The 22,522-nt window shown below is 40.8% G+C and overlaps 2 protein-coding genes across 2 annotated transcripts; one reads left to right on the top strand and one right to left on the bottom strand.

Moving 5' to 3' along the window:
• The first annotated feature begins 13,677 nt into the window (after positions 1-13,677).
• LOC143581012 (transcription factor bHLH130-like) lies at positions 13,678-15,550 on the top strand. The gene is made up of 6 exons (XM_077063896.1): positions 13,678-14,376; positions 14,462-14,688; positions 14,754-14,924; positions 15,008-15,073; positions 15,161-15,229; positions 15,328-15,550. Exons 1-6 carry the CDS (start codon positions 14,019-14,021, stop codon positions 15,379-15,381), a joined length of 945 nt encoding a protein of 314 aa, XP_076920011.1. The 5' UTR covers positions 13,678-14,018; the 3' UTR covers positions 15,382-15,550.
• Positions 15,551-19,317: 3,767 nt separating this feature from the next.
• Positions 19,318-19,809, bottom strand: LOC143581014 (histone H3.2-like). The gene has a single exon (XM_077063897.1). It carries the CDS (start codon positions 19,741-19,743, stop codon positions 19,333-19,335), a length of 411 nt encoding a protein of 136 aa, XP_076920012.1. The 5' UTR covers positions 19,744-19,809; the 3' UTR covers positions 19,318-19,332.
• Positions 19,810-22,522: the final 2,713 nt, after the last annotated feature.

Genomic DNA, 22,522 nt, shown 5'->3' on the forward strand with positions numbered 1-22,522 from the left:
GGCCGGTTGAACCGGTAATACCGGATTTCGCATCCTAGGCCGGTATTTTGCGCCCGGTATTTTTGGGCGGTTTGCTAGAACATCAAACCGACGGTTTTTTCTAAAATACCGGTTTAAACCGGTTCTAAGTCCAGGAGATTTTTTATATTTTGTGGACAAAATTTTCTAAAAATTAATTTTAACCTAGCGATTAACATTGAAATGAGTAAACTTTTGGCTTATTTTTATGAAAATCAAATGTTTTTATATTATATTTTATTATGGGATAACTTTTAGATTACATTTTTTTAATGGAATCATATGCTTTTAGGTTATTTTTTGAGTAAAAGTTGCATTTATATGAAAATAAAAGGTAAACTATTCAACTCGGTTGAACCTCCCGGTACAAACCGGTTCAACCGGTTGTATCATTTTTAGACCAATCCGGTATAAGTAAAAAACCGGTTTTGACTGGTATCCCTTTGAATTTACGTCCGTCTATTTTGTCTTTAATAAATTATTTCCGACAATGAAGAAACACTAAATGACCCCGGCAGATTACGGATAATCTTAGGGTTAAGTAGATGTTTCCCACGAGGGTTAGGTCCGGCAAAGATGGTTATTCTTCTCGACCTACAAAACAGACACCGTGAGCCTTGACACTGTACCCGCACTTGTCTTATGGTTCCTTGGTTTCCAAGGTATTCTTGGCTTCAATTCCCTGCAAGTGCTAAGTATGTGAAGGGTTTCGCCTTGACACTGTACCCGCACTTGTCCTATGGTTTCTTGTTTTCCAAGGGGGTATATTCCCTCTTATTTTTGAATCTTTTTGAAATTCGAAGAGTTGGTGAAAGGATAAGGACAATCCAAACGGCTGAAGGGACGTTGGCGTCTTCTGACGGTTTCAGGACGTGCAGGAAGTTATGACGACGTGACAGTATGTGGTCAATCAGGACGCTTTTTCAGGCGCGTGGGCGCGAGTTTCATTTCACGCGCCATCCTGACACCTGTTGCCAGCTTGCTTTATCCACGTGTTGCCGTTTCATTGCACCTGCGCTCTCTCTCTCCTCCGCATTAAATTCATCGCATTCATTGCGATGAGTATATAAGGGGGGAGAGTGTGCATCTCATTCCATACTTTCACTTCACTCTTCTTCTTCTAAGCGATTTCCGGCGAATACTCTAACTTTTCCGTCGAGCATTCTCCTGAAATCGCTCTCTTTAACATCTAAAAAATGTCGTCTTCTACACATGATCCCGAGGTTACTGTCGAGGAGTCCAATGTATACCTTGAGAACTCGACGTCCACGTCTGATAAGGACGATAAGAGTACTGCTGGCGAGTGCCAGTGTACTCTTTCTGTCGATTTATACCACTATATCGTCAAGAAGTTCATGCTCGAGCCTTATGAGCCTGAGTTTCCGGAGCCCCACCAGACTGTGTACGATGCCCCTAAGGGCAAGATAGGGGTTTACGCCTCGTTCTTTATATATGGGAATCTCCGATTCCCATTAACGAAGTTCGTATACCGTGTTTTGGAGAAACACGGTGTACACTTGACGGAGGCACCCAATGGCGATTGCTAAGGTTCGCCATTTTGAATGAGTGTGCCATATTCTGGGCATCGAGCCCCGCGTCGACCGCCTGATGACCTTCTACTCCTGGAGGTGCATCCAGGGTTTGTATACCCTGGTCACTCGGATCAAGGGGTTGAAGATCTGCGCTACCGAGCGCAGTCTTCGGTCTTGGAAGCGGGAGTTTTTCTTCATCTCCGCTCGCGTCGTCCCCATAGCGATGACGTTCAAGAACGGGAGGGTGCTTCCTAACCTTCACGCCTCCAATTACCAGGAGGCGGAATGGTTCGCCAAGATCTCCCAGATCCAGACTCCGGTTTATCGCTTCGCGGAGTCTGGGATGGTGATGCTCGGGATGAGCCGCGTGTGGAAGGATGCCGGGTCTGGGACGCCGCAAATACCCATCGTCCTTGAATACGGTTTGAGCTCTATTCCTTACGGTATGCTCCATTTTTTGTGTTGATTTAGGGTTTTTCAACTAACTGTTATCTTTTCTTATTTCAGAGGGGAACGACTTACAATCGCTCCTGTATCCGCGGGAGACTGGTGGTCTCGCACGGTTGGGTACTCGTGATTTTCACGAGAACGAGTTGCCCATCTTGGAGCAAACTGCGGATAGGTTCGTAGAAGTCTATCCGGCAGGTCATGAGATCCTAAGCGCCACTTGGCCAGGTAATAAGTTCTTCAACCCTCGTCCTCTTCATGCTCAAACTTCTGCCGGAATTCCTCTGATTTTGTCATCTTCTGATGAGGAATCCGAAGATGGGCCCTTCTTTGCGAGGAAGAAGAAGGCTGTTGGAGGGAAGGGCCAAGCGAAGGTTGCTTCCGTCGTCGACCTGGGGAATCAGTCTGATTCCGAGACTGAGAGTGAGGAGGTGGCGGGGGACCTTGGTGGTGGCGAGACCATTGTCTCGGAGGTGTAGACGGCTGTCACCTCCGAGCAACCAAGCGTTGCGACGGTGACTGGCGTGAAGAGGCCAGTTCCATCGGGTTCGTCTCCGCCCGTCAGGTCTTTCAAGATTAAGAAAACCCGTAAGTATAATTTTTTACCTTCCCCGCATTTCTTTTCGCCATTGTTTTTAATATTTTTTGTTGTCTTCACGTAGGGGTGGACGTATCCGCTTTCCAGAGTGGTGCGGGAAGAAGCAGTTCAGGACCCACGACGATAGGTTTGGTCAATCTATCCGAGGCGATGACCCAGGCGGCTGTGCCTGTTTCCGGTGCTGGTTCAGTTGCTCATACTGTTGAGTCAACTGTTCCAGTTATGACTTCATCTCCGCCGGCCGTCAGTGCCATCTTTACCACATCCTTCACTGGGCCGGCGGTGACTTTTTCTTCGAGCTCATCCGCAGCGGCGACCACGGTTGTGAGTTCATCTCCCATGAGTTCACCTCCGATGGTCTATACCACTGTGGCTTCTACCATGCCTCCTCCGGTGTCAGCGACTACCTCGTCCATGGCCGGTTCTTCAGGTATGTTTGGGGTTGGGACGTCTAGCCAATCTTTGCCTCCTTCCCATCTCCTTGACCTCTTGGATGGATATCCCTTAGGTTCGGGTGATGGGTTCGGCGGCTACCGGCCGGTTATCGACCCTACAGGTGCGTGGGGTTATTTTGGCCTATTATCCATTTTTGTCATTTTTTTCCTAACTGTTTTTTGTTTTTGCAGTTTTGGATTCCAATGAGGTGTACGCTCCACGGTGGAATATTCGCCGGGGAACGACCCTCCGAACGGCTGCGGACTGCGTCGACTGGGCGCGCCACGCCGCCCCAAGCGGTGCGTTGGGGGAGGCAATGGCCAGCTACCAGGATGGTAGGCTGTCCAATGAGCTCCGAATCCTCCTTGCCCGGATGCAGCCGCTCGTCGAGCTACTTTGTCGTGAAAATGACAAGTTAAAGACGGCGCGTAGCCTGGAAGTGGCTCAGGCGCGAGCATTGCGGGAGGAGAACAAGAGGCTCGCTGCCACCGCTGCGGAGAAGGAGAAGGCCTTCAAGGACCTCGAGGTCGAGATTCAGGCCAGGCATGAGGCCCGTTCCAAGGCTACCCAAGCTGTTAACGAACAGCTTAGGTTGGCCAAGGAAATCGCGCGTAATGCGACCGAGAGGGCCACCAAAGCTGAAGCCGTTGCTGAGCCTCTGCGCACTGAGAACGAAGAGCTCAAAGCCAAACTAGAGAAGCTTCAGCAGGCTCATGATGCTTTGGCTTTGGAAGATGCCAAGAAGCTCCAAGAGCTCTTGGATCAGAAGGGTATGCTTGATCGCACTGAGCGCAAGCTTAGGGGCGTTGAAGAGGCTGCTGCTAAGGATGTGTTGCTTGCCAACCTCAACAAAGACGAAGCCGAACGTGCCCGCGATCAAGCTCAAGCTACCCTCCAAGAATCTCTGATCACTAAGGAGTGGCTTCTACGAGAAGCGTTGCCGCAGGTACGCGTAGCTCCATAATTTCTTTACGCTTTTTTTTATACTTAGAAAAGTTCTTTTATATATATTATTTTTTTTTGTAGGTTGTGCATCGGATTTTTGCGAACACATCTTATGACGATGCCATGAGTGCAGCCCTCAACGCTTCTCATGAGGATGGGGAGAAGGCTGGTTTCCTGCTTGGTCTAGGATTTGCAGAGAAGGGCATCCCGCCTTCCAACTTTCCTTTACACGATGTAGACACTGAAGCTGCCTACGACCAAGCTGTGAACCAGTATGCTGCCTTTCCGAATCCGGTTGTGGAGAAGGTGAACGAAATTGCGGCTGCTGATGACGGGCTAGCTGTTCTCAAGGCTTTCCTCGAACCGCCGCAGACAACTGATGGTGCGGGTTCGAGTGGGTTTGGAGGGAGTGGTCCTGAAGCTTGAACCTTGATATCCCTTCCAACCGTTAGGATAGATTTGTATTTTTGTAGGCGGGTAGATACCTAGCCATTCTTGTAATGTTTGAATTTTTATTGTGAATATAAATATTTTGTTAACGCCTTGCCTTGTAAACATTATATGAATTGCTCATGCATATTTTAGTTTAACTTAGCAATTTTCTAAGTGTTTTGAATAATTTAACCTTTCGACGCGTGTTGGATAATAGGTTACTGTTCTGTTTCCTCTATCATGATTGTGCGGGTAGAACCGTCACTTTCACTTAGTAGGATGACCAAACTTTACCTATATCTGACCTGCGTGAAGGTTTTCCTCATCTTCCTCTTAGAAATATTTACTGTTTTTGTGTTCATGCGGGTTGTGCCGCTTTCCACACGCAACGACTTACTTCCTCCCACACTTATTTATGCGGTGAATACCGGCATATCAGTGTGGTCAGTTCATAAGTATAAAGGTAAGGCTATCAACACAATGTGAAAGGAGAATCATTTCCATTAGAAGTGGCTCTAGGCCTTTTCTTTACAAGTTTGGAATTGATCTACATGTAACATTTGCGTAATTGAGCTCCATTCCATGTTCTTGGGATGGGGGTGCCATCGAGCCTTTCGAGCCGGTATGCGCCCTTTCCCAAAACTTCTTTAATAATGTATGGCCCTTCCCAGACCGGGGTCAGCTTTCCTGGGCGCTCTTGGTTCGAAGCCTCGTTGTTACGCAGTATGTAGTCTCCGACATTGAAGTTGCAGAGTTTTACCCGCGTGTTGTAGTACTTTTGCATTTGTCGCTTATAGTTCTCTTCACGCGTTGCGGCTAAGTCTCTGCGTTCTTCGGTTAGCATAAGGTCTAATCGTCTTTCCGCATCATTGTCTTCTGGTTGAGTTATGACTCTTGGTGAGGGTAGACCGATCTCGACTGGAACCATGGCTTCAGTGCCATAGGTGAGGCTGAACGGGGTTTCGCCCGTGCTTGCTTTTTTCAACGTTCTGTTTGCCCAAAGGACATGTGGAACTTCGTCCACCCAGCCGGATCTATGCTCCAAGAGTCTTTTCCTTATACCGTCGACGATGCTCTTGTTTGCTCTTTCCACCTCACCATTACCCTGCGGGTGTGCCACTGAGGTGAAGGTATGTGTGATTTGAAGCTCTTTCAGCCACTTTTGTAGCTTCTAGTCAGCAAAGTTGGTGCCGTTATCGCTCACCAAATTCTGTGGAAGTCCAAAACGACAAATAATAAATTCCCAAATTAATTTTTTAATATGTTTTGCGGTTGTTTGGGCTAAGGGTTTTGCTTCTATCCACTTGGTGAAGTAGTCGATGGCTACCACTAGGAACTGAACGTTCCCTGCTGCTATGGGAAATGGGCTTGTCACATCGATGGCCCACTTCTGGAATGGCTATGAAGATGTGACTGGAACAAGTTCGTTCTTCGGGCGACGCGTGTTGGGTGCGTAAAGCTGGCAGGATCTACATTTTCTGATGTAGGCCAGCGCATCCGTGTGCACCCCGGCCAAAAGTATCCCGGGTTGTTCAGCTTAGCTACAACTGCGCGTGGACCTGCGTGTACTCCACAGATGCCTTCGTGTATTTCCCTTAGGAGGTAGTCGGCATCTTGGTCGTCCACGCATCTGAGGAGTGGGCCAAGAAAGTTACGCCTGTAAAGTATGTCATCAACAAGTTGATAGTTCAGTGATTTACAGCGTATCTTTCTTGCATGTGTCTACGACTCTGGTAGTATACCCGCTGCAAGGTAATTTATGATTGGTGTCATCCATGTTTCCATGCCGGTTTGGATGACACAAATTTCCTTGTGCGGGACTGATGGTGCTCCAAGAAGTTCAACGCGGATGTCATTTCCCAAGTGGGTGAAGGCTAACGATGCAAGCTTGCTTAACGCATCCGCAGATTTGTTTTCGCTTCGCTTGATGTGCATAACTTTGCAATCGTTAAAATCGCGCATAAGGGTTTTTGCTTGTGCGAGGTACAGGGCCATTGTGTCGTTCACGGCCGTGTACGTCCCGTTTATCTGGTTGGCTACTAACATGGAATCCACGTGGGCTTCCAAGTTTTTCACCCCCATTTTACGCGCAATTCTTAATCCGGCCAAGAATGCTTCATACTCTGCTTCGTTATTCGTACTTGGGAAATCCAGCCGAATAGCGTAAGTGTACTCTTGGCCTGCTGGGTTAGTTAGTTTCAACCCTGCGCCTGAACCCTCGTTGTTAGCTACTCCATCAGTATAAAGTCGCCAGACATCATCAATGTCCTGTGCTGGAGAAGGTTGAGCCTCTTCTTGGCACTCTTTTTCCCGCGAAGCGGGGACTTCTGCAATAAAGTCGGCCAAGACCTGGCCTTTTATGGCTGGTCTTGACTTATACTTTATCGCGTATTCTCCCAATTCAATTGCCCATTTGGCTAGGCGTCCAGATAACTCGGGTTTGCCTAGAACGTTTGCGAGTTTGAAGTTGGTGAGAATGGTGATTGGGTGGCCTTGGAAATACCGTCTTAGCCTGCGTGAAGCCTGTACAAGCGCTAAGACTAATTTTTCCAGGGTAGAGTACCGGGTTTCTACATCTGTTAAGACGCGGCTAACATAGTAGATGGGCATCTGGATGCCTTTTCGTTCTACTAGTAGGACTGCCCCGGTTGCTCTGTCTGTGGCGGAGAGGTAAAGAATTAATTCCTCCCCCACTTCTGGTGTTGTGAGTGTTGGGAGTTCGATCAAGCGTGACCGAATCTCTTGAAAAGCTGCTTCCACTTCTGGTGTCCAGCGGAAGTGCGTTTTCTTTAAGCAATTTTTCAATGTTGACACGAATAGGAACGACCTATCCGCATGGTTTGCCAAAAAGCGGTTAAGTGCGACTAGTCGTCCATTCAGTGTCTGAGCTTGTTTGATGGTAGTAGATGATTCCATTTTGATAATGGCTTCGACCTTTTCAGGGTTCGCTCTGAAGCCATATTTGTTAACGATGACTCCTAAGAACTTCCCTTCTTCCATCCCAAAAGAACACTTGCTCGGGTTGAGCTTCATGTTTATCCGTCTGAGCGTGTTGAAAGTTTCTTCGATGTCTTTCAACATCGCTTCTGGCTCAAGGCTTTTGATGACCAAGTCATCCATGTAAACTTCCAAGTTCCTCCCGATTTGGGCGTGGAACTCTTTGTCCATCAGGCGTTGGTATGTGGACCCGGCATTCTTAAGTCGGAATGGCATCATTTGATAACAAAATGTGCCATCGGGCGTCCGAAATGCGATTTTGTCCTGATCGTCAACGGCCATGTGGATTTGATGGTATCCTTTATACGCATCAAGGAAGCATTTAACGCGAAACGGTGCCAACGAATCTACCTTAAGGTCAATTTCGGGTAACGGGTAACAATCCTTGGGGCATGCTTTGTTTAGGTCTTTGAAGTCTATGCACATGCGCCATTGTTTGTTGGATTTCGGTACCATGACGGGATTTGCAACCCATGTTTGATATTTACTAACGCGTACGATGCCTGCGTCAAGGAGTTCCTTAACTTGGGTTCTACACGCGTTAGCCTGCTCAGTCCCCATCACGCGACGCTTTTGTATGATCGGCGTAAACGCCGGGTCACACTTGAGCTTATGCTCAGCCCTACTTCGGGGTACACCAGTCATGTCGGCTGGTGTCCACGCGAAGATGTCAGCATTTTTTTGCAACAAGCGTTTGAGCAGGGTGCGTGTGGGATGAGTGATCGTTGGGCCAATGGTAACAGCCTGGTCAGGGTATTTGCCATTGAAGGCCCATTCTTCTGGCTCAGAGGTTGTTGGTTTAGCCATCTTTGGTTTAGGTTTGGATGAGACAGATGCGATGCATACCTGGGGAATGCCCGTGATCATAGCAACGCCCTCAGCTGTTGGCCATCCCATCATACCATGGACCGACGACACCACAGCATTGAACCTTGCCATCCCATCTCTCCCGAAGAGAATGTCGTACGTGTGGTGTGGCTTCCTCATTACGATGAAGTCCACGTCTTCTGTGCGGGAGTACTTCCCGTCTGTGAGAGTGACGGGGAAGGATAGGATCCCCAAGGGGGTGTTTGTGCTGCCGTCAAACCCTTCCATTGAGGCGTAGACCGTTTCTAGGCGTTCTTTGTCTTCGTCGTCTAGCTTGTCGAAGAATTGCCTATACATGACCGTTGACGAAGCGCCGTTATCAGCAAGAGTGCGGGAAGTGATGTAGTGCCCCAGCTGGCTTTTGATCACTATGGGGCCTTCTTTGTTGGGCCCTCCTGTTACACGCGGGAAGCGCACTTCAGCTTCCTTCCACGCACTTGGCTCTGTCATTCATCGTTTTCTTCCTCTGACGTTGCCATGAACCATGTGGATGCTGATGTCGACGGGCTTTCGTCCGTTGCCCTTGTACCGATTGTCATTTCTCCCTCCGTTCTTAATCGACGCCACGAGGTGTGTAAGTTTTCCATCTTTGACGAATGTTTCGACAATATCCTTCAAAGACGTACACTCCTCTGTGGTGTGGCCTTTGGTTCCGTGGAAGTCACAGGATTTGCTCTGATCAGCGTTATGACGCTTTCGGATTATTGGAGCCTTTGGCCATGGGAATTTCTCGGTGGCAAATATCTCGATGACGCTTTTGGTGAGTGGCGTCCATCTGGGATTCCTGTTTGATGAGTGCGTGTTGTCCCTTCCGCCTAAGAGAGGGCGAGAGCTGGATGAGGTGTCAAAGTTTATCCTTGACTGCCAAATACCAAGCTTCCTCTTCTTATTTTGTCGGGCGGTACGGACGTTATTTTCTCTGGTCCTCTGCGTGTAGAGATTTGTGCTCTGGGGAAGATTTCTACCCAGTTGCTTCTCTGTGTCGGCAAAGCGTTTAGCTGCCGTCATGATGGCATCCCAGGTGGATGGCATGCCATCTTTACCCGTCAACGTGCGGATAAGCTCTGGGTACTCAGCGCCCTGGATGAAAGCGGCGCGGACAAGATCTTCACTGATGGTACCCAGACTTAGCTTCTTTGAGTTGAAGCGAGTGATGAAGTCTAGCAAAGATTCGTCTTCCTCTCTGACGCAGTTGAGGATCGTCCACTGTTCTTCAGTATATTTTCTTTATTGACTGAAGTGCTGGCTGAACTTGTGCTGGAAGTCTGCCCAATCATAGATGTGGTGGACCGGTAGACGATCAAACCACGCTCTGGCTGCCCCGACGGGCGTCATTTGGAACATGTAACACCACGTGGGTTCCGTCCAATTACTGACGGTTACCCCCGCTATGAATCTGTTCAAGTGATCGTCTGGGTTGGATACGCCATCGTAAGTGCCTATGTTGGACATCTGTTTGGCACTCTTTGGAGCAATTGCTTCCGCAATGTCTCTTGCAAACTTGGACGTTCCCGCATTTGCAACAGTCGGTCTGAAAGTTTTGGAGAAGTCACGTGGGTTTCCCCCTGCGCTCTTTGGCTTGAAAGTTTCTCCAAAATTTCTTTTCGAGCGGAAGTCTACTTCTTTACTCTTCCTTTTCGCCTTATGACGAGGGTTTGCGTCACTGTCAGATTCTTCCCAATCATCATCCGAATACTCGCAATCATTGCTCATGTTGAGTTGTTGTCGAGTGCTTCCGAATTCGTCATTGGCTTGTTGGAGTGAACGTAAACGTTCATCCAACTCAGCTTGGAATTCTTTCTGACGTGCTTCCGCCCAGGCCTTAACTTGATCTAGTGTTTGGCGGGGAAGCCTCGTCTGTTGCTTCTCTACCTGGGTATCAATGAATCCCAGGGGAGGATTGTTTACTGCACTTGCCCCGGCTTGGGTAACCGGGGTAGTGTTCGTAAAAATCGTATATTCACCGGTGTTCCCCCAGTAGCTAGGGTTGTGGTTACCGGAGTTTCTTGGTCACTCGGTGGCCTCGGCATCGGAGTAACCTTAACCATCTTTCCAGAAGTTTGAAAAAACTGAGAAAAAAGGAAGATTAAGTTCTAGCTTAATGCACGGATGGCGCCAATGAAGAAACACTAAATGACCCCGGCAGATTACGGATAATCTTAGGGTTAAGTAGATGTTTCCCACGAGGGTTAGGTCCGGCAAAAGTGGTTATTCTTCTCGACCTGCAAAAAAGACACCGTGAGCTCGTCACTGAGAAGGGGGGGTTCCTCCTTGTGACCACCCTCCGGCGTGAGAATCAGACTAGATTGCTCTGAATATAAGTGTATATTGAGAGAAATAGCTAGAGAGAAGATAAGATAATATGAGATCATGATACCGTTCCAAGGTGTTGGAGTATTTATAGCCGAATGTAGGTTTCCAAGCAGGTACGGCCAGCTGTATAATATTCATTTTCCACCAACTACGGGCTATGTACGTGCCACGATGGGAGTTGGTGGGTAGGCAGCGGCTGATAGTGACATTTTGTACTGGAGCGTGCTCCTCCTCGTACTATTGTCGGTGAGCTGTCACCCTGTGATTGATTCATGGGCTGCTTTGGTCAGATCTTGTCTATTTTGTCCATACCTTGGCAGGTATAGTACAAAAGATCTTCCAGAAGCGTACGGACTGGCTCTTTTGGGCGGGAATATTCCCGCCCTGCTCATTCCTTCTTCAGGTGACATTACTGAAGTATGAGTTAGTGCCTTATGCGTGTAGCCTTACTGTTAGTGCGGGTAGCCTTCCTTCTTGGCTTGTACCCATAGCTGCGGGAACAGGCAGGGTACTGTACCAAGGGAGGCTTTCCTGCGGGAACAGCTGGCTTACTGCGTGTAAGGTCTTCTCTCTGAGCATGGTGGGTCCTGCGGAACTAGCTGGTCTTTGCGCAGACGTACCTCTTCAAGATGTGTCTTGCGGGTTCAACTGGGCTTTGCGGAGACCTACCTCTTCAGACAACAAAACATGTGTTACAAAGAAAAATTTTAAAAGACGAGATTGAATTTGTGCAATATTAGCCCTTTAATTGACATGGAAAAAATGAGGATAAAGCAAAGCACATACCCAATGACTAAATAACCAAGCTCTTGAATCAGTTGTCATGCCGGTTCACTTGTCAGAACGGTTTAAAAACCAATGACAATATGACATTGAAAATAATTTAAAACCTGATATAAATATAAAACTATTTTCATCTTTTGGTGTGAATTATGTTAATGAAATATATGAAGCCCATATGTTTATATGCTAACGAATTTAATAATAAAAATAATTAATATAATAATCTTAACAATAACTGTTCATTGAAGAACTATAAGACTATCCTTTATGGAGAGAGGCTTTGATGTCTTTCATAGTGCCACCTCAGCACCACGTGGCATTAGAGACAGCAAAGTCTCACCCAAAGATGCCCCATCTATGTTGAGGGGTTTCGAAGCCCCTTTAATTTTTTTTTATAAAGCCAAAAGACCAACAAATTTATTAAATGCAATAATCATAAAAATCAAATTAAATTAAACTTAAAAACATATAAATTAATAAATAATATACAAATAAAAAACAAAAAATAATCGAAATAATATTCGTTTGAGAAAGGATCCAAGGTAGAAATATGAGATAATTTTTAGAGTGAAATTTGAGAGTTGTTTGAGTGAAATTTAAGATTTGTTTGAGTAAAAAATTAGAAATATAATTTGTATTACATAAAAAATAATTAAATTAAATTTTTTTAAGTTAACATTATGTATCCATTGAGAGGGGGAGCCACAATCACACACTAAGGCACAGATCGTTTGGATGTCCCTTGGCTCCGCGCCCTACCATCAAGGGCGTCCCTTGGTGGTGTTCCGCACCCAAGGACCCCCATTAAAACCATAACAATGATCCATTATCCATAAGATAATAATAACAATCATATCAATAACAATGATTGGAAGAGTAAAAATGACTATTGTTTGAATATGAGGGAACCTGTTTGATGTTTGACACTGAAGAATATTCGCCTATTCGGTAGTTAGGATTTGGGCTCAACTAAGCCCATTTATTAGAAATATGGGTTTAACGGCTTAAACCGTTCATGTAAGGCTTGTGCAGTTGTGCTTTCGGTGCCTTTGTGCCAATCGTTTCAATGGTGTGCTCTAGGCCTTGGCCCAATAAACTTAGTAACTATTTTTCGACTGAAATTGTTATCGGTGTTAATTAAAAGTTAAAACGATTTATTATTTAGTTCGGATACATTTATAACTATATCTATTATTGTATAAATATGTATGCTAAACATATTAAATATAAGTTATAAATTAATAGGATCGTCTAACTGAAACTCGCTTTCGGGCTTGTTTATAACCAAAAAAAATATTTTTTTAAGCTCAATTTGGAGTTGAAGCTCGTTTAAGCTTGATCAATTCGACCTTTTAACAATCCGCCGAATAATTCATGAACGGTTGGATGAAGGACCATTTCAAGCGGGCAAGTGAGCTTTAGAATTTAGAAGCCAATAAGTAGGCGTCATATAACTACGGCCCGCCATCATATAATGGTGATTTTTTTCAATTTTATAAAAAATATATAAAGTTAAAGTTTAAACTTTATTTCGATTAGTAGTGATTTTTCAGTTTTATAAAAATTATATAAAGTTGAAGGTTAAACTTTATTCGATTAATAGTGATTTTACTAATAAACATGCATTTTTAAATAAATTTATTACGCAAAAACTATTTCTGCAATGCTTGTTTCCTAAATGACAAAGTGGCTTGTTGGTAATTTTATTCATTGTTTTTTAACCAAGCAAATTCAAAAATGGAGTGGATTGTTGGTAATTTGATGGCGTGGGTTATCTATCAACAATAAGATCCTTTAATGAATTATATTTTTATTTTTATTTTTGGTTTAACATCAATAAAATAGTTAGACATAACTAAATAAGGAGTCCATTTTTATGCAGTTTGCATAAAAGTAAATGATATTTAACTTTATAAACTTTTTTGTCTTTATCGCATAGGGTGTATGAAAACTAAGACCCATTAGAAATGTGTAGATCATACTTGCATGACAGGTTAAGACTTGAGAGACTAACCCATGAAATAGAGAGCTTTAGAAACATATGTTTTAACCGGAAGAATATAATTATTCATAGAATTTAACCAAAAATTTTATGGTTATTTGTATTCACGTAAAAATAACACTTTTTTTAAGAATAGACTACAATCACTTACTTTTTAGTTAAATGTGATTATAAGTTTATAACTAATTATCATTTAAGTATCAACTAAAAATGACCAAAAATTAAAATATACTTTTACAACTTAGAAAATACATTACCTAATAAATAATATTATTCCCATGAAATGGCAATAAGTTTGAAAGCAGCTTTTCTTCCTCCCTATTGGCTGGAAAGCACTCAAAACAAAATTATAAAAAAAAGGCAAAATCTAAAGTGTCTTCTATATTCTTCCTCTGCAAATGCCCCACTTATTTCTTGCAACAAATTTGTTCTTATATATTACTTCCTTTATTCATATGTCATCACTGTTTGAACCTGAAACTCTGCTTCTACACTGATTTCCATAAAACCACCAAACTATAAATTTATTTACCGCCATGAATACACGCTTAACTGCGGAGTTCTGATGGCATCTGGTGCATTTTTCTAGTATGATCACAATTTAACAATTTGTATATTGTAGTTTAGTATTTGCAACTTCTAGTGTTTAATGGATTCAGATCTTCATCATCATCATGGTTCTCATCATCAACAACAACAACAAAACATGATTAACAATAATATGTATAGGGACAAAGATATTACCCCCTTATTCAATCATTCGGTTTCGAAATTTGGTGGTGGTGATAGTTTAAGCTCTCATCATAATCTAAGTCAAATTCGCCAAAACGAATCGCACTTTATAAATTCTAAGAAGATGTATCAAAACTTTGCTCTATCACAAGAAACCGTTCATAATAATAACTCGATTGTTGCTAGTTCTAGCACTGCCAGGGTGCCTGCGACGAATCTTCTTCGTCAAAGTAGTTCGCCAGCTGGATTTTTCGAGCATGTGAATATTGACAATGGTAAGTTACTAAGTTGACAACTTTCTTATAATAAATTTGTTACAAGTTTATTTTTGGACTTTGTGTTTGATCATAATTTTTTTAGGTTACTCGTTGATGGGATCGATGAATAAATTTGGACATGTTAATGGCAGTGTCCCTGATTCGTCGTTCTCTCCTAGGTTGAAAAACGCTGTGGATTTTTCATCGGGTTCATATTCGTCTTCTAGATTAATGTCTCGTATTCCTATTGGTTATGAATCATCAATGTTAACCGATCGCTTCATGAAAGAATTAAGAGAAAGTGATCAAATAAGTTCATGTGACAACCAGGTAAAATGGTGATAATGATTTATTATTGTTATTATTATTATTATTATTATTATCTTGATGAACAGAATGAAGGGGAGATTCATAGTCCAACTGGTTTGACTCACCAGCTGGGTTTGCCAACGAGTTCAACCGAGTTGTCTGCAATGGAAAATATGTTGCAGTTTCAAGATAATGTGCCCTTAAGAATCAGAGCTAAAAGAGGTTGTGCCACTCATCCAAGAAGCATTGCTGAAAGGGTATACAATTCTTTTATTTTCTTATATTAAACTTTCAAACACAGAGATAATAATAATATGACGCTTTCTTTGTACATATGCAGGTAAGGCGAACACGAATAAGTGAAAGAATGAAGAAGCTACAAGATCTTGTCCCAAATATGGACAAAGTAAGATTATTGTTCTTCGGGTTCTCATTATACGATTTGTACTAAGATTGTCACAAGATTAAATCCATTTGTGTTTCGTATATGCAGCAAACAAGCATAGCAGACATGTTGGATTTGGCTGTAGATTACATAAAAAATCTTCAGAAACATGTTGAGGTATGCCCTACAAGGAAGCGAATAACTAATTTACAATGGATCTTCTTTATAGTGGTTTGTTATATTACTTATTTTGATTTATTGTTACAACATTGCAGACACTTGCAGACCACCATGCAAAGTGCAGATGCTCATATAAGAAGAAACTCTAACATAAGTTTAAGCATAGTTATGTTTCTCTGTACATGATGTATAAGTAAAAGTAGCCAAGGAAGGAGATCAAGTAACTTGTTCTACTAAGGACTTAGATAACAGTGCTTAATAAAAAGGTTCATTTTATGTAATATTGAGCCAATTGTAGTCATTTTTACAATACCTGTAGCCATGTTTTTTCTGGTTTTCTTTATATGACAACCCCCCCCCCCCTCCCAAAAAAGAAAAAAACGACTACTCTTAACAATGGGACTTGAACACGTTGGTGGGGATGAATGCCTGATCAGTTAAGTTTTTTTGGTAACCATGAAAATTGTTTAGTGTGGAACCAAGTAGAGCGTAACTTACGCTAAGACGTTAAGGAATACACCAGTGGAAGCTGTATTTAAACCTGAAACCTCTGCTAGAGATGACTAGATGTTTACAATTAAAATGCAGCCTCATTATTAGCAAGGACAGAACAAGAAACGTCCAAGGATCCGTTAACCATTAACCCTCCGGTAGACCAAATTTTATATTAACAAGAGGTCTAGCGTTGTTTTTCGAGTTTTTCTTGTTATTTTTTTTTTTGGTTTGGTATTTATTATTTAACCCTCTAAATTATCACCAATACTAATATTGTAGGCAAAACAAATATGAAAGATGAGTATGACAATAGTATTGGTTAGGTTGGTGTCAATTAAAACATGATAAACTTGTGATGGGAGTGATCTAATTGAGCCAAAAAGATGATTGTTCTTGGATGATGAAATCACATGATAATGAATGATGTGATGACCAAATCTTAAAAAGCTAGGAGTTAGTTATTCTTAAAAGTTAAAAGTTTATATGCAATTATACTGTGATTTGTAGGGGTGTTTTTGTACTTTAGCATAATAGATGGTGAGTTCCCTGTTGTCATGATGTGGAAAAGGTAGGTTCCCTGTCCTTCAAGGAAGGGAGAAAGAGATGGTACAATCACAAGTCGGAGGATACAAATAGTGACTTCCACCTCACTCATTTGTCATGCTGGTGTCAACTATCTAATCATTATTAAAAATAGATACTATATATAATCATGTCCTACTAAGGACACCCAAGACACCGAGTAAAACGTCACGAATACCCCTATTCGTGGCGTTTAAAGGTTTCAGTTGATATCGATTTGATACCTATCCGTGATGGATGAGATACACGACAACATGCAATCATCAAATGTCAAATCGTACCCTATACACTACGAATAGACTTATTCGTGGCGTATTGGGCAGTGCCGCCGGTGTCTATAGAGAATTCCTATGTAATCTCTTGAAATTTAGGTAATATCAAATATTCGAATATATTTAATTTACTTTTTGCATTTACTTCAAACAACACTAACACATAATGTTGGTCGTATAAAATGATACGGGACATATGCTATTATGCCAAATTAGTGGTGTCAAATATGTCTGGTGACTATTGTATACAGTCATATCAACAAATACACCACGCATATTAAGGAAACTTTATTTTATACGTATAATAAGAAATGCTTTGTCCGGCACACAGAATGACAGAATAAGAAAAACCTTATATGACAGACATAACAAGGAAGAGTTATCTTTCAAGAAAATCTAATATGACACACACGTCAAGACAAGCATACGGGTCTTATAGCACAATGTTGGTTGCATGAGAGGAGGAAACTCACTAGTCACATTCACTCGTACATGTTATATGACTATGAGGAATTGACTAGTGTAGCAAGTTCGGTGGAATGTTAGAACGATTAGAGTGATATGGTTCGTATTCTTTGATAGGTTGATGGCGTTAAGAAAATTTGTTTTATTATTCTTTATTATACTTCAAATCTTTGAGCCGAATAAGTTATAAGATGCAAGGTGAGTAGTAAAAACTAATACTACAACAAGAGAGATAAATTAATTGAGGTGTAGCCGGTACTCTAATGGTGTACCTTAACTGTTTTGGCAAAAAAACAAGTTTATATATATATATAATTTTCTAGTTTATTAAATTATTTAGTTTATTCATGTTTTATAAAAAAATAATTCATGAAATATCAGTTTAAATTCACAACATGCCATCTTTTGAACCCGACCCACATTATGTTGTTTTAATCGACCCATTTAAACCTGGTTAATTTTGACTCGCTATTGTGAACCCATTTTTCGCTCTCATTAAGGGTAACTTCTGGATGCGCTACTAATAGTGATGTTGCAATAACTTAGTATCCATGAAGTAGTAAATATGACTTTTTATACATTTTGAATATCTGTTTGATACTAATTTTTTAGTTCACCAAAACATGATATAAAGTTTCCTCTTAATAAAAAAAAATATTAAAAAAAAAAGGAAAAACTCAAAAAGTTGTGTTTTTAAACCACAAATTATGTTAGCAATAAGCCAATGCCCATTTGTCTTTAAGAAACGTGAATGTGATGACTGAAAAGGGTTGAAGCATATTGGAACTTTTTCTTGTCTTTTAAGCAATCTTGATGTTCCTTAACGAGATACCTAGTCTTTTTAGTTTAGTATGGTGATTGCTTTTATGTTATGTTTGTCTTATACAATCAACATTTAAGGGGAAACTTTGTTTAGTGTGGAACCAAGTAGAGCGTAACTTACGCCAAGACATTAAGGAATATACCAGTGGAAGTTGTATTTAAACTTGAACCCTCTGCTAGAGATGATGAGATGTTTACCAATTAAAATGCAGCCTCATTAATAGCAGGGATGGAACAAGAAGCGTTCAAGGATCCGTTAACCATTAACCCTCCGACAGACCAAATTTTATATTAACAAGGGGTCTAGCGAACAATATAGGGTGATTGCTTTTAACAATCTCAAACTTCAAAGTCAACCAGAATAATATAGGGTGATCAATAACTGAATGAATTCAACACTTTTCGAAATAAACAATTAACCATTGGTTCGGTTAAGCCAAAACTAGTTAATCGAAAATTATGGTTCAGACTTGGTGCGTGTCATACCTAAATTGAATCGATGGTCGTCACTTTTATCTCAATTCTCCATTTATGTTGTTTAAAACTTTTAACATATACAAATTTTTTAACTATGAGTTAAAAATCTAAACCATGTTCACAAAGTATGTAGGTGCTTACTAATAAGGAATAAATTTATAGTTATGTTTGACCCAATGTATTCATCAAATAAAAGGTACAAAATGAAATTTGTTAAAAATGTGGATATGATTCTCACAATTTCACAAACCTTTTATTCTCTCATGTTGGGCTTTCTTCTTATCTTATTTTAATTTTTATTTTGCATATGGGCCGTTCCTGAATATTGACTGGGCTTCGTTGGCCCAGTTTCTGCTAAGAAAACTATTAGGTTAGCCGTTAGTGTATACAAATAAAATAACAGTTTTAAATACAACAAATAAAATAACATGTTTTAACAGTTGCTAGAAAAATTGCATTTGTTGATGTTTTCTAACAATGTTAAATACAACAAATTAAACCAATTAATCTAGATCAATGCTTATTTATCACTAATCATTAATCCTTACCCCACCATCCAACTTACACCTAGCAAGTTCTACTCAACAACATCACCTATTAAAACTAATAGCCTTATAAGGGCTTAATCAAGCTAAAGATAATCTTAACCAATTCATATTTTTAGAAAAAATCATACTAAAATAATTATATTTCAATAACTTTATTTAATTTCTAATATTACTAGAAACAATAATTAGTTACAGTTAATCAGATAACATGTGCTAGTCATTAGTAAGAACATAGGTTGCAAAGTCCAAACTTAACTAAACTTGATGATAGATACTACAATAACCATTTGTTTACATAACAAATGAAAATTAAAACCCTACCACAAATCTAACATCCAACTTAACCAACACATTAAATTAAAACAAACAAGACGTTCATTATACCCAAACCCAAACCCAAACCCAAACCCAAACCCAAACCCAAACCCGACCACAACCCTTAAGCCCGTTCGCCTCGAATCCTCCTCGCAAGCTGCATATCCTTAGGCATAATCGTAACTCTCTTCGCGTGAATCGCACACAAATTCGTATCCTCAAACAGTCCAACCAAGTACGCCTCGGACGCCTCTTGTAGCGCCGCAACAGCCGAGCTTTGAAACCGTAAATCCGTCTTGAAATCCTGAGCAATTTCCCTTACTAGTCTCTGAAACGGAAGCTTCCGGATCAAAAGCTCCGTACTCTTTTGGTACTTTCTGATTTCCCTCAACGCCACGGTCCCCGGGCGGAACCGGTGTGGCTTTTTCACTCCCCCAGTGGCCGGGGCCGATTTTCGGGCGGCTTTCGTTGCGAGTTGCTTCCTTGGGGCCTTTCCGCCTGTCGATTTCCTTGCAGTTTGTTTTGTTCGAGCCATTGGGTTGAATTGGTGAATGAATTGGAAGGTTTTGATGGGATTGGATTGTGGAATTAGAAGATGGTGATTTGGGGTTTTTATAAAGTTTGAGTTTTGGGTTTGGCGGGAAATTATTAATATGTTTTGAATTATTTGGGGGTTTTGAATGTGGGTTTTGGAGATGACGTGGACCGTTGGATTGAAGTGATCGGACGGTTGAGAATGAAAAGACGCGGATTGTGATCCGTGTTGCAACTTTTAAATTAATGGAAATTGTATTCAAACAAATATATATTCTTTTGTTTTGAGTTTGTTTGTTAAAAAGATGAACATGTTTATATTTGTTTATGTTTGTTAATTCAAAAAAATATAATGAAAAAACAAAAGAAAAGAAGCAAAGAATACGGATGTGATCTTATTAGTTCATTAGTCGATTACTTGGTTCTAAAATTTGAATGTGGTGATGAATTGATGCATGATGGCAATTGGTATTACTAATAACTAATTATATGTTTGAATAAATATATAAATGTAAACGAACGAACATGTATAAAGAAGCATAAACAAATCTAAGTAAACGAACATAATGGACAATTTTAATATATTTTTTTATGATATGTGGAATTTACTAGGTACAGGTGTTGTATTTTGATTTTATGATATTTCAGGTTACATATTATTCATGTTATGAATTGTACAAGTTGCAAGTTTTTAACTATTATGGGCTTAATTGTTATTGTTCATAACAAAATTAAATTTGGGTTTAAAATATTCGCTTAAAATTTAAAAAGTTAAGTTTGGGGGTTGGGGCACTAAATTTTTTTTTGATGGGTCACTTGGGTTTTTGAACCTAATATACTACAAATTTATAAAGGAAAATTAAGGATTTGAGTGGGTGCAAACGCTCCCCTGCCCGAACACTGGATCAGCCCATGTACGAGATACATATTTATAAGTTACAAATTTATGGGATCTTGTTATTAACCATCGAGTGATAAGTTTATACAAGCTTTGTTTTATTGGTTTTCGTGCACGTTAGGTTACTAGAGCAATCAGCTATGTAGGACTATGGAGAACAGGGTCGTCTCTAAGAATTTAGAATGTAGAGATGGTAAGAAAAGGTTACCAGCCAATCTTATCCCTATTCAAATAAGCAAGTAAGATAATTTTCCTATGCTTGGATCGAAGCTTGGGTATTGTTTTATGATACCCAATTCGCTAAGATCGATGGCTCTGATACCAACCTTTCACACCCCCATCTTGGGCCTAGGCGTGTGACTCGATAGTTGGTACCACATTTGTAAATAAATCAGAGTTACGATTTGTTAGCGGAAGACTTTATAAAATATAAGGATTAAAGTTGTAAAATATTTGCATTTCAAAAGTCGAGACAAAAAGTCTCGATTGGGTTTACTTGTTTATATGTTTTTACAAAAGCATCATATTAAAGATTTAAACAAAATTTATCCGAGCCATCGGATTCTTGAGCCTTCGTCCTTTAGCTCTAATCTTGGTTACATGCAAAATGTTATAAAAATACGTCAGCAACGAATGTTGGTGAATATGCTGACGTGGAAATATTTTCTTTTACTTTGTTACCCCTCGAGGGTTACGCGTGCCTCGGCCCATCTTGGCTTAGAAATAACAAAGTTTAAACAATATCATTATAACTCGAGTCTCTACCTAGGTCACCCAAGCAAGACACCGCAGCGTCCCGACGTACTTAGGTACCATAAATATACACAAGGTCATTCTCACTCGAACATACTTTGGTTCGGCCTATCGTGGCTGGAGGTCGTGACCAGGCGTGGTGCGATGTGCCCACCGCATTTTACCACATATGTAAGGATCCAGACAAACGTATACTACAGCCTGAGGGCTAGGCTTTTACTCTTGTTCATAATATTTTTAGAGACACTTAGTCTCATGTAAAGATTTACACATAACACGTTTATTTATTTGAAAACAAGTTTGTAAAAGTGGGGTGTATTCACCTTTGATCGGGATCGGTTTCCAACACCGTCCTTGCGTATTCTTTCTTGCTATCTCGCACCTATAGTACGAGTATAACTTTTATCATTCGGATATACAATCCGGCTTAAGACCTTTAGTCTTATTACCTCAATGAACCTTTAGTTCATTTCTTTTACTTTAAAACCTTTAGTTTTAAAAGCAATATTTATAAACCTTTAGTTTATTATAAAAATCCGAAGTTTCTTCTTTTCTAAGAAACGTATCTTTTTTTCTTTTATTATTTAAGAATACCCTTATTACTTAAATAATATTCACAACAAAGAATTATATATATATATATATATATATATATATATATATATATATATATATATAATCACACACACATATATATACCTACACTTTTATATTTCTTTCTTTTCTTTTCTTTGTTGTATAATTTATTTTCATAAACATCGAGTATAATTCCGACTTAGGGCATTAAGCCTTTATAATTATTATTTTAGTCGGGTAGTAAGCCTTACCTTTCCTCGGCTTAATATTTCCTAGATACTCGAGCAGCACTTCTACGCCGCTTATCCTTTTCAACACTCGCCTTGATCGCCACTTCACTTCGGCACGCTTCTCGAGACACCAACTTTTCACGGTACGCACTTCGAGATGATCGTCAGGACGTCGGTACGGGATCACCTTCTTGATCGGAACGTCTTCGGGGAGTGGTACGAATATCGAGGTATGGCACGTTTATCGAGGAATCGGGACACGGTTTTCGAGGTGGATCGTTGGCACGAATTTTGAGGCTTAGAGAGATGTTTAGAGAGGGTTG

This window comes from Bidens hawaiensis, unplaced genomic scaffold, assembly GCF_021521415.1.
Source record: "Bidens hawaiensis isolate Kalapana, Puna unplaced genomic scaffold, B.hawaiensis_p1.1 tig00030786_1, whole genome shotgun sequence".
Taxonomy (NCBI): domain Eukaryota; kingdom Viridiplantae; phylum Streptophyta; class Magnoliopsida; order Asterales; family Asteraceae; genus Bidens; species Bidens hawaiensis.